The sequence below is a fragment of the Pseudochaenichthys georgianus genome, chromosome 2, assembly GCF_902827115.2.
Source record: "Pseudochaenichthys georgianus chromosome 2, fPseGeo1.2, whole genome shotgun sequence".
Classification (NCBI taxonomy): Eukaryota; Metazoa; Chordata; class Actinopteri; order Perciformes; family Channichthyidae; genus Pseudochaenichthys; species Pseudochaenichthys georgianus.
In genome coordinates this window covers 12,532,768-12,545,267 of record NC_047504.1, presented here as the reverse complement: position 1 = coordinate 12,545,267, position 12,500 = coordinate 12,532,768, and the positions used below count along the sequence as shown (strand labels likewise).

The window sequence follows — 12,500 nt, the reverse complement described above, 5'->3', positions numbered from 1 at the left end:
GTAAGAAGTAGAAAGTACAGGTATTTGAGTTCAACATGTGAGAAGTAGAAAGTACAGGTATTTGAGTTCAACATGTGAGAAGTAGAAAGTACAGGTATTTGGGTTCAACATGTAAGAAGTAGAAAGTACAGGTATTTGGGTTCAACATGTGAGAAGTCAAAGTAAAAAGTCGTCAGAAAAATAAGTAGTGGAGTAAAGTACTGATACCAGAAGAATGTACTTAAGTACACTCGCCTCGTTTCTGTGGCAAATCCGCTCGTTGTGCTAAAACAGGACATCGAGGGCAGACGGAGTAACGGCTGCGTGTCGGGGAATTAGGCGGCAGCCAATTAAACCCTGGAATCAAAGGTGAAGCGTCTCTGCTTCTGATCAAAGACATAAAACGACTCGCTGAGGCTCGACCCGCACGTATTCCTTTAAAGAAAGAAGCATTTAATTAATCCAAAACGGCCTGTTAAAAATAACAACTTGATTGCAGTCAGGAAGGGGGGGGGGGGGGGCATCTCCGTAACAATAAAAATAAAGGATGCTCATTTGGCCCCGGCGAATAGGAAGGGCAGTAATGGACGACGGAGGGTTTCTCCAGCCAGAGAGCATTGTGGGTATTGATGCTCGCTCGCAGGGTTCCATTAGAGAGATTGATGCCTGGCTCTCCGTCACGGCCGCTATCCCCCCCGGCCGGCAGAGACTTAGTAAATGAGTTCATTAGTTTGGTGACACACTCTCCTCCTGCAGAGCGGGGGTCTCCAGAAACACGAAGTCACGACAGCAGCTCGGCTCCTTGGAAGGACGTGGGCCTTTCTACGAACGATACTCAACACAGAAACCTGAACGCCAGCTCGGTCAGAGGAGGAGACCGTGGGAGAGGCAGCATTCCCCTTTCCCCGCACCGTCTCTCTGAGCGTACGGGGTGTGTCTGTCCGCCCGGTCCGTCATGTTCAATCTTTAATAATCCACTCCTTGCTCAATTAATGTATATCATATCCTGCTTTATAGACAGATGGAGAGATGGATGGAGAGAGAGATGGATAGATGGATGGATAGATAGAAAGAGGGATGGATGGAGAGATAGATGGATAGAGAGATAGATGGATAGCAAGATAGATGGATGGATAGATAGATGGATAGATGGATGGATGGATAGAGAGATAGATGGATAGATGGATGGATAGATGGATAGATAGATGGATAGATGGATGGATAGAGAGATAGATGGATGGATAGATAGATAGATGGATGGATAGATGGATAGAGAGATAGATGGATGGGTGGAGAGATAGATGGATGGATAGATAGATAGATGGATGGATGGATAGAGAGATAGATGGATGGATGGATAGAAAGAGAGATAGATGGATGGATGGATGGATAGATGGATAGAAAGAGAGATGGATAGATAGAAAGAGAGATAGAGAGATGGATGGATGGATAGAGAGATAGATAGAGAGATGGATAGATGGATGGATAGATAGAAAGAGAGATAGAGAGATGGATGGATGGATAGAGAGATAGATAGAGAGATGGATAGATGGATGGATAGATAGAAAGAGAGATAGATGGATGGATTTATGCGGCTGCAACTCCAACATTTCCCAACTTGGGATCCATGGTACTTCTTCTCTAATCTTATCTGTGTGGTCCTCTGAGCTTCACGGTGGACGTGCTGCTCCACAAAGGAAACAGAACCAGCTCGTCGTCTCGTTCAGCCGCTCTCAGAATGACCGCCTCTGAGGCCAGGACGGAGATGGTTGCTTCAGAGTTCATTAGGCCGCCGAACACCACCCGCACGGAGGACAGGGTGCCATCGTGGGGAGGCAGGGCATCTGTCAGCGGGGGGGCAGACGCCTGATATCCTCTCACTAATTAACCCTCTGAAGCGTGTGTGTGTGTGTGTGTGTGTGTGTGTGTGTGTGTGTGTGTGTGTGTGTGTGTGTGTGAGAGTCTTTATTGTTAGATAATGAACTTCTGAGAGAAAAACAACCCCAGAGCGAGGAAGAGTTATCACGACTGAACTTTTGCACTCCGATGTCTCCTGGTTTTAGTCCTTGATGCGTTTCCTTTCCACATCAAGGATCCTAGGCGCTGATGGAGAGTGGAGGAGGTCAGCTGGGCCTCGTCGTCCTAGTCCTTTAGCCTTCAGACAATGATGCACATCTCGTAACCGCTGGCGTCAAAACGAACTTGAACATGGGATTTATTTAGTAGGAGACAATTGTGGAATTTGTTGAATGCTATTTAGGTTTAGGGGGGGGGGGGGGTTAGAGGCGTGGTCAGTACAAGATGAAAACATTTACACACAGGAGAAGAGAAAGGGCCGCCGTAAGAGTGTGTTGGAAAGTATCTAGGTACATGTACTCATAAACTCAGAACAAGTACACATTTCAGATACTTTGATGTACTTTATACTTTTACAGTTTGGAAGCAACTCCTATATATATATTGTTCCAAATAATAACTACTTTTTGTACTTTTTGTATTTCTAAACTGTGCTTTTACTTGTTTTACTGCAGTAAAATATATGAGTACTTCTTCCACTACTGGATTAAAGTATTTTCTCAACACCTCTTGAACACAAACCGATGTTAGAGGGTCAGACATGTCCATAAAACATAATATTACGACTGCTTCGCTTCTGATTTCCATTTATTTTTGTGCAATACTTTTGACGAGTAATCTCAAAGTCATCCAACATACCTTTGTTTTATTAAGAAAATCATATATGAAGTAGTTGAGAAAGCTATTACAAATGTATCCCAATGTGTGTGTGTGTGTGTGTGTGTGTGTGTGTGTGTGTGTGTGTGTGTGTGTGTGTGTGTGTGTGTGTGTGTGTGTGTGTCAATACTCACACTCTATATCCAGGAACATGCTCTTCTGATGGCCTCCGATCCGGCTCAACGCCTCGCAGTCAAAGCGACCCAAATCTGTGAGCTTCACGCCGCTGATGGTCAACACCGACTTCCCGTGACGTCCGCGCACTTCAAAGCGTCCGTCCTGACTCTGCACACACACACACACACACACACACACACACACACAACTTATGTTAAAGTACATCAAAACTGCACCAGGAGAAGTCGTTTCCTTAAAGGCATCAAGCGAGAAAAGGTCACAGCATTCCAGCTTCGTGGTTCAGTTATAGAGCATCCTGGGTAATGGAGAATTGGCATTTCCATCCCTATAATTTCCACACGGTTATTTCCCTGATAAGTGGTTTGTCAAATCCAGATAAAAAGCACAGCGTTTGAAAGAAAGGTGAAAGAAAGCAGCTAATCCGAGAGACCAGGGGTTCTGGAACAGATTATAGTCCTTCTGAATAATAGGGCCATTTGTGAGGACGTATTCGTGACGGGTCATGCAGGGCTGGATTGAGATACACAATATATACATCTTTAATTCACGCTGAACCTGTGAGCTATTCCGGCATCCTCACCCCCTAGTCTTTTTCCTGTAAAGCTTTATTATTGTTATTACCAGGCCAAGGACTCCATAAAGACACGTCCTTAACTTGATACGCCTGAATGTCGGACCCTTGATCCCCGCCGACCCGTCTCGCAGCAAACGGTCACTTCTCACGCAGAGGCGGGGTTAATGCAATAAACTGCCGATTTATTACAAGGTCGTTACGTCTGTATGAAGACAGATGGTATCAATCTGAAGCCACGGGTCAATTACTGCAGACGAGGCTATCGTTCCAGTAATAGACATTCTCCCGTAATGAGAAAAAACAGCCCGGCAGCGTCCTCTGTGCCGACGGTTACCGCACAGATAACCTCCGTCACCCCCAGGACGACTTCCAGAGGTCCTGCCCTCCCGCTTTGAAGCTGCAGCTGGGCTTCTGTTTTGATAGCAAGTGGAAGCAGAAACACTTCCGAACAATGCCATTTTGTATTACAATTACCTCTTACGAACCGTTTTAAAAGTACACATCCTTTTCCAGTCGTGCCTTCTCACCGCCAACACATCTCAACCCGCTCCAGTGTTTCTCCCTCAACATATTGTAGTTGCTCTGACATCCCATTGGTCCGGAGACGAGTCCCGCCACGAATAGGAAACACAGATTTAGTGGAGTTCTTCTTCTTATTCATGGAGTCGGAGAGCGCCGTGGGGTGTCTTCTGTGTAAGTACCGACCGAACGGCACACGGCACACATTGGGGTGGCAATCTATCCCGGGCTCTTGAAGCCTTTCGGAGCAAACATAAATATGGGTATCAGTGCCAGCAGCAACATCTCATGATTGGAGGATACCGGCCGTAACGGATCGGCTGGTTATCTGAACATGTCATACGAACACAATCATGAACCCACCTCAGACCTTCCTTCTGATAAAGCTTATAGTTAGGGCTGCTGATATAGGCTTAGTTTGGGTTTTCTCTGGAAGGTTTTCCTTATACGATGTGAGGGTCTAAGGACAGAGGGTCTGAGGACAGAGGGTCTGAGGACAGAGGGTCTGAGGACAGAGGGTCTGAGGACAGAGGGTCTGAGGACAGAGGGTCTAAGGACAGAGGGTCTAAGGACAGAGGGTCTGAGGACAGAGGGTCTGAGGACAGAGGGTTATAAGGACAGAGGGTCTGAGGACAGAGGGTCTGAGGACAGATGGTCTGAGGACAGAGGGTCTGAGGACAGAGGGTCTGAGGACAGAGGGTCTGAGGATCTGAGGACAGAGGGTCTGAGGACAGAGGGTCTAAGGACAGAGGGTCTAAGGACAGAGGGTCTAAGGACAGAGGGTTATAAGGACAGAGGGTCTGAGGACAGAGGGTCTGAGGACAGAGGGTCTAAGGACAGAGGGTTATAAGGACAGAGGGTCTGAGGACAGAGGGTCTGAGGACAGAGGGTCTGAGGACAGAGGGTCTGAGGACAGAGGGTCTGAGGACAGAGGGTGTCGTATTGTCATACTGATATTCTGTACAAACTGTGAAGACCACTGAGACAAAATGGAACATTTGTGATATTGGGCTATAAATAAACTTTGATTGATTGATTGATTGATTGATTGATTGATTGATTGATTGATTGATTGATTGATTGATTGATTGACCTGAGGAGTGGACACACGTTACTTTTAGTTAGCTAGTTACTGCTCTCAAAAAGGTAACTAGTTACTTTATTAGTTACTAAATTATAAAAGTAACAAGTTACTTTACTTTAAAAATAATATCAATACAAGTTTTTGTGTTGTTCTGTGGCACCGTAAGAGAAAAGCCAACTCCCCACATGTAGCTACATTAGCTAGGTGCTTCAGGAGATTAGCATGGCTGCTTTCTGTCTGCTCACAGTTTACATCTGACCGTAACATCCCCACACATTGAAAATAGTGGTTATATCTCCACGTTGTAAATGCGCTGCTGCTCTCGCTGATACTTGCATCTGCCATAGTGTGTGTGTGCGTGTGTGGTGTTTGTGTGTCGTGTATTTTCCCCATAAGGCAAGACCCGCCCAACTCTGTTTCTGATTGGCTTACCCTGAAACGTTACCCCTCGTTAACCAATCACCACTCCTCTGTCCCAACACTGCTTTTCACTCACGGTTTTGTTATTTTCTTGAGTTTTTATTAAGTCCTCTTTTAGTTAGTTCTTTCCTCCTTGTGAGCTCCTTTTGTTACTTCCACCACCTACTCTGTTCAGAGGGAATACCTGAGCTGGGAAATATACACTTCTTTTATATATTCAAGACTTTGTCTCTGGGTCGTGCTCGGGTTCATCCGTTCGTGTGGAGGTCCTGACAATCAGGACGAAAACCACCCGTCTGACTTCCCCCCTTGCTCTCCGACAGTCGATCAACGGCTTTAAAAGTGCAACGACAGAAGAGAAGTTATTTAGCTCAAGGCCAGACGGCCCAGACCAAGCAAGGAGGCAGAGGCAGCACGTCCCAAATATAACCCGGTGTGGGCATTTATTGCAGCATGAACACAACACACACGGCCTCAACGTGGGCACCGCCTGCAGCCACCGGGATCTCTCACACACTGCCAGCCTCCAAGCAGACAGGGCAGCAGACCCTACACACACACACACTCATCAGCAATTCCACACAGGTGGGGGGGGGGGAAGACAACACAGGGCACCAGGTGCACACACTCAGCAGCCACAGGCATGGGGGGAGGGGACACTTTAACATGAAACCAGGAAACAGAGACAGACAAACTAGTTACATACATCCCCATGCAATGTTTTTAGTGCTATATTACCCGTAACGGGATCGATGGGCGCAGAGATCACCTCCGGTACAGATGTGTCTCGTCATTGCATATATGAATGTACAGGAAATGCAACATGGTGCTGCAGGACATCTGAACCATCACTTCCAGATGCACCAAGAGAGATCTTGGGTAAAGCTTGTGTTTGATACTTCATTTGCTGCAGTAGCCAGTTAGCTTAGCTTAGCTTAGCTTAGCATAAAGACAGGGTACTTTGGCTTCATCCAGATGTACCGAAATCTGCCTAGCTGCACCTCTAAAGCTCACTTATTACCATGTTACTGCTATCTTATTATATCATTGTCTCGTGAGGTTGCCCGGAAACAAGTGGAGACTGAGAGGAAACAAGTGGAGACTGGAGGAACAAGTGGAGACTGGAGGAAACAAGTGGAGACTGGAGGAAAACAAGTGGAGACTGGAGGAAACAAGTGGAGACTGGAGGAAACAAGTGAGACTGGAGGAAACAAGTGGAGACTGGAGGAACAAGTGGAGACTGGAGGAAACAAGTGGAGACTGGAGGACATCTGTTCTTGCTGCAGAGAAGGGAACACGGTGAGTTGCTCTCCTTTGCCCCTCAGCGCGTTGAGTCTGCTCGTCTGCATGCATGTTGCTGTGCTTCTGCACATTCATGACAGTCAGTCTGCTATAGATTTCCCGGGTAAATCAATGCACTCCCAGCCCCTCGTAATGCCCCTGCCTCTGCTAATCCTCATTATGAGTCTAAGCCCCTCTTCTGAGTCGCAGCTTCTTTATGTTGTCGCTTGTAGTCTGCTGCGGCATTATCCTGTTTAGAATGGCTTATCGTCGCTCTTATCGTCGCCGTACTATCAACCAATGAGGCGCGGCGGCTTTCAGAGGCTCGGCTCGGCACACTCCGCTTGTTTGGCTGAGGTCAATAGGATTGGGAAAGTGTGTGTGGAATAGGAATGTGCTGGAGAGGTGGAGAACGGGAGGAGAACCCCCCCCCCCCCCTCTACAAACTGACAGGGTCTGTCTAGAGACCCACTCAGCCTCCCAAAGCACAGCCTGTTTGATATGCAGCTCAGTCAGACGACAAGGCGAGCAGCTAGACGTGAACACACACACACACACACACACACACACACACACACACACACACACACACACACACACACACACACACACACACACACACACACACACACACACACACACACACACACACACACACACACACACACACACACACACACACACACACACACACACACACACACACCACACACACACACACACACCACACACACACACACACACACACACACACACACTCTGTAAACACGTGAAGGCGGAAACATTTGATATCAAATCTGAGCCACGACACTTTAAAAACAAATCTGTGCTTGCGGTGAACACGTGAAGCTACATCTGGAACGCCTCGTCCCCGACGGGGTTCTGGAGGAGATGTGTGTGAGTTCAGCCAAAGTGCGGCAGTATTTTCAGATATTAAAAATGTCAGCTGCAAATGTCAGCGTCAGTGTCGTCTGATTCTGTCGGGCTTATTCAAACAGTTTGGGCTGAACGCGGGGTGATTACAGTGACGCCGGCAACATGACATTTAAAGACGGCTCTCCGCTTGGAGGCCGTGAGCGCTCCCTTTTCTGTTGTCTTCTCTGTCTCTCTGCTGCGCAGACACCGGGTCCACCCTGGCTCCGCCCCTGGCTCCGCCCCTGGCCGCCCCGGCTGACCCCGCCCCGGCCCCGCCCCTGACCCCGCCTCCCCAGGTGTCTTAATTCCATTCAGCTGGGGACTTAAAAGGAGAAGCTGGAGGAGATGAGGCGCTATCTCTATCTTATGCCGGAAGACTTCGTCCGTGAACTTTACTCTCTGCTGTTTAGGATCTGGAGAGCCCTATTTTGTCTGTGTACTCTGGAGGACCTGGTCGCGGCTTTATTTTACCCGTAGGGATTTGTTAGATCTCTGGGAAGGCGAGGGAAGCTCTGGGTCCTCCGTGGTGCGGCTGGCCCAGGCCCCCTTCTTCCTCGTGTTTGTCCTCCAGCCCGTGTTCAGTTGCCGGTTGTCCCGTGTGAGTACGGCGGTGGTCTAAATAGATGAACGCCGTTAAGTGCTGCGTGCTTGGTGTGTTTTATTTTATGTTGCGGGTCTCCCCACGAGCCACTAAGTAGAGGGCGGGTCGTAACAGAGGCCAACGAGGTGACAGCCAATCCACGCCTGAACGTTGCTATTATCCGTTTTCCGTGGGATTTCGCTCGGCTGTGTGCAGTCGTTGGGACCAGGTGTCAAATGGAGAGTAAACAATAATCTCAAGTCTCGGTGTCGATGTCAGAAGCTCTTGAATGAACGGATGAACACAAAGCCGTTTGCTAACCTCGGTCCTACTGTAGGCGAAACAAAACAACCGTCCCTCGGCTCGTAATTACATTCCAGCAAGTGCATCCATTATGTCCTCTTAGCGGGGTCAAGGTGTTAGTCGGCGGAGAAGGAGAGGAATGGAGGCAGCATTATGCACTGAGTAAAGCTAAGCCCTGTGAAGCTTAATGTCTCTCACCGAGAGGAGTGTGTGCACGCTGGATATGCAGATTGAGAGCAGATTGAGAGAGGAACATCCTGCCTTAAACCTAAATGACGTCGACCATCCATCACTTCTCGTGTCGCTGCAGCCGTGTTTGTCTCCTCGTGTGTTTAGGCGTGTTGGGTTTGCACCACGCATTTCCATAATTGCATTTGCTGCGGGAAGAGAAGCACTTACTCTCATTTTCCGCCGTGATTTATCAGCCCGAGCGATTCGAGCCAATGCACACATTCATTTATCTCCGTGTGACCTTTTTTCCCCTCGGCAGAAAGAACGGCTGCCATCTTTTTTTTCTGCAAAAGCTTCTCCTCGTCAGTGACAGAAGTGCATATGGTTTTGACATTGACGGCGCAGTCGTTGAAGAACAATTACTTTTCCGACAAAATGCGGATGCTGCTCTTTGGGGCCGAGTGAATAATGGAGAGAGAGAGACACCTAACAGAAGCTAGGCGTCTTTTCGATTCCTCAAAGTGGACCTATCATGCTATATTCGAATAATATAGTGTAGGACCCTATAAGGCATATTTATACTTTTTATTTTTCAAAATAACAGATCATGCATTTTAGCCATTCCTCATTTCGCTTAATTTAACACCGTCTTTACACGGGCTGATTCTGTGAGAACAGCGCCATCTACAGGCCTGGCATACGTACTACCGCGTCTCCAGCGCTTTCGAACGGCAATGTCCGTGGCTGTCTCCTCCTGATTGGTGGAGTTGGCCCAATAGCAATAGAGCGACTTCTGTGACGTCAGAGAAGTGTTCAAATCTGGATCAGTCTGTGTCGGATCCGCTGCAGCCCCTTTTTTAGAGATTTGGGTACGGAAGGAAATGAGGAAAAAGTGCGTTTTGCACGATAGGTCCCCTTTAAGTTGCATTTAACAAAGTGTACATTGAAAGTGCTAACCTGAAACACTTCAAGGTTCTTCCTCTTCTTTGTGCCGGGAGTTCAGAATCAGAATAAAGGCGAGAGCTGATTTCCCTTGAGATAATAATCACAGCAATGTCTGGTGAACGCTTGCAGAATGCAGCTTTTATATTAAAACTGGGTTGTAGTGTAAGGACGCTGATGCAATGCACAGGAAGGCATGTGGCTTTGTGAGCTCTGCACTCAGGGAAGACGAGGATCAATCAACACTCTCCAAAGCAAACATCCTCTGCGTTCCGACAGGCTCTTCTAGCAATAAAGGACTAATTGTACGGCAGATGGGAATAAGTACGCCTGCTTTTATTTTTATGAGCGCGTATACAAGTAATTACCTGTTAATGTCGGCTGTTTCTTTTAGCACTGGACCGGTGTGAGCACAAACAGTTCAGTGTTTTCTACATAAATAAACATTGTGACATTTTAATGGTTGCCATAAGAACAAAAACAGAAGAAAATCACCTCGCGTGGAAATTGTTTTTGTCGCACGGAAACATGTGACATCCATTGGAGTGGTTTTGAGCGCTAGCTGCTGCGAGGTGAGGTCGTCTCAGGGCACTTTTGATTTATCAGAAGCTCATTAGTGGAGCTCGGTGACAGCAGATGAAAACAGGGCGGCTTTCTGAAGTTCAGAGAGTAATGGCATATTCAAAGACACTCGGATAACGCCCTACCGTCGTATTGTGTGGAAGGCATTCACGATAAATCAGAGTTTACAAACTAATGAAATAAACAAGAGGCATGGACCCTGAATAAAGGGATGGGGAAGTTTCATCTCACCGACGCCTTCTCCGGGACCTTTACCTGATTTTCCATGACCACAAAATGACTCTTTCTCAGCGGTACCACTGGAAATGGTTTATTTGAACATGGAACAGGAACATAAGGTCTGCATATGAAACATGTGCCCATCTAAAACAAATCCTACTTTTTGTAATCTTAACCCGGACAAAGAAAACAGATCACAAGCTGCATTGGCTTCCAGTTAGTGAGAGAATTGACTTTAAGACTTTAATGCACACATGTAAAGCACTAAACGGGCTAGGACCCACATATATCAAGGACCTCCTTCAGTGGTACGACCCCAGCAGACCCCTGAGGTCTTCAGGCGCAGGCCAGCTCATTTGTGAGATCAAAGCGTGGGGAAGCAGCCTTCTGCATCTAGAACATCTGAGAATGGCTAGCACTTTTTTTTCTTTTTAATATGGCTTTTCAAATTTAAATGTTCTAATTGTCGAACTGTTAAACATGGTTTTTTGCTTTTAAGTAATTATTTTGTGTGTTTTGTATTTCTTCTCAATGTATTGTGTTTCCTCTGTTTGATCCTGTAAAGCACTTTGAATTGCATTACTGTATGAATTGTGCTATACAAATAAATAAATGCCTAGCCTCAGTGTTGTAGTCAAGTCACCAATTCACGAGTCCAAGTCACCCTCGAGTCACCACTCTTCGAGTCCGAGTCCAAGTCCGAGTCACCAAGGGAGAGTCGTAGTCGAGTCCAAGTCCAAGTCCGAGTCACCCAAGGAGTGTCCAAGTCGAGTCCGAGTCATCATTACCTGTGTTCGAGTCCGAGTCCAATTCCGAGTCACTTAAGAAGAGTCCAAGTCAAGTCCGAGTCACAAGTCTTCATGTATTAATCTTCGTGGATATATGTTTTGAAATGTAGCTGCTCCTCTACATTGCTGTTATCCTGTCTATTGAACTGCTGTGAAGCGACTTTGGCTACAATTCTTGTAATAGGTGCTATACAAATATAAAGCTTATTTCTAATATTAATATTATTATATATATAAATAAACTATATTTAAAATGAGTTACCTTTTAGAGAAGTGATTATATTTGTATGCCAATATTTTTCTATGGTAAAGTTTTCGTTTTGCACTTTTATTTTGATAGTAATAAGATCGGGACTCTTATTTTGAAGGAACTTTTACGGGTTAATTCAGTTTATGATAAAGATTTATCCCCAGAAAGCACATGGCTACTTAGCATGCAAAATGATGTCATTATGCATGTTAAGTATGTGCTTTCGTTATCGGCTGAATCTTTATTTATTGATTAGATCACGTTACTCTGATGATAGTGTTCAAGACAGCCTATATGTCTGAACTCGACCCTTAGAGTAATGTGTTACGGAGCCTTCTCTTCTATATTGTTTCCACATAACGAGCATTTTGCGCTGCTCTTTCCAATGTGGAAGCAGAATGTGTGAAAGCATACAGCACGATGCGGGGTGTGTCTGTAGACATCTCTAGACTGGAACAGCGGGGCCCAGTACGTGAACTCGCCATACAGGATAGAGGACATCAGACTCCAGAGAAAATGTGCTCGAGTCCGAGTCCAAGTCGGAGCGTCAATGTACGAGTCGAGTCCGAGTCATCGTGGGGGGGGAATTCACGAGTCTGAGTCCAAGTCATCCTGCGCGAGAATTCACGAGTCCAAGTCCGAGTCACGTCAATCAGTGCGCGAGTCAGAGTCGAGTCACGAGTCCCGAAAATCGGCACTCAAGTCCGACTCGAGTCCGAGTCCAGGACTCGAGTACTCCATCTCTGCCTAGCCTTGCCTTGCCTAGCCTAGCCTACTAGCTTCTACAGGCTAAAGCAACTAAAATCTCTCACCAGTAAAACACCTCGTCAGTTAAATGCCATTTTACGTCTCATTACTACACCATACAGTATGTATTATCATTATAGTTTACTATTTCGCGATTAGATAAAATATAAATTATATTTGATGCAACTTTAGTTACATTTCCAAAACTCTGGGAAAAATATTGTTTTCCAGGGCCTGGAATTTGCATTTTGAATTTCCATGACTTTTCCAGGTTC

The 12,500-nt window shown here is 46.4% G+C and overlaps 1 protein-coding gene across 1 annotated transcript in view; it reads right to left on the bottom strand.

Moving 5' to 3' along the window:
* LOC117456329 (neural cell adhesion molecule 2-like) overlaps positions 1-12,500 on the bottom strand; it is a 103,292-nt gene that overhangs the window by 68,964 nt on the left and 21,828 nt on the right. The window contains 1 exon segment of the mRNA XM_034096170.2: positions 2,847-2,997. Within this exon segment, the coding sequence (XP_033952061.1) occupies positions 2,847-2,997 (151 nt within the window).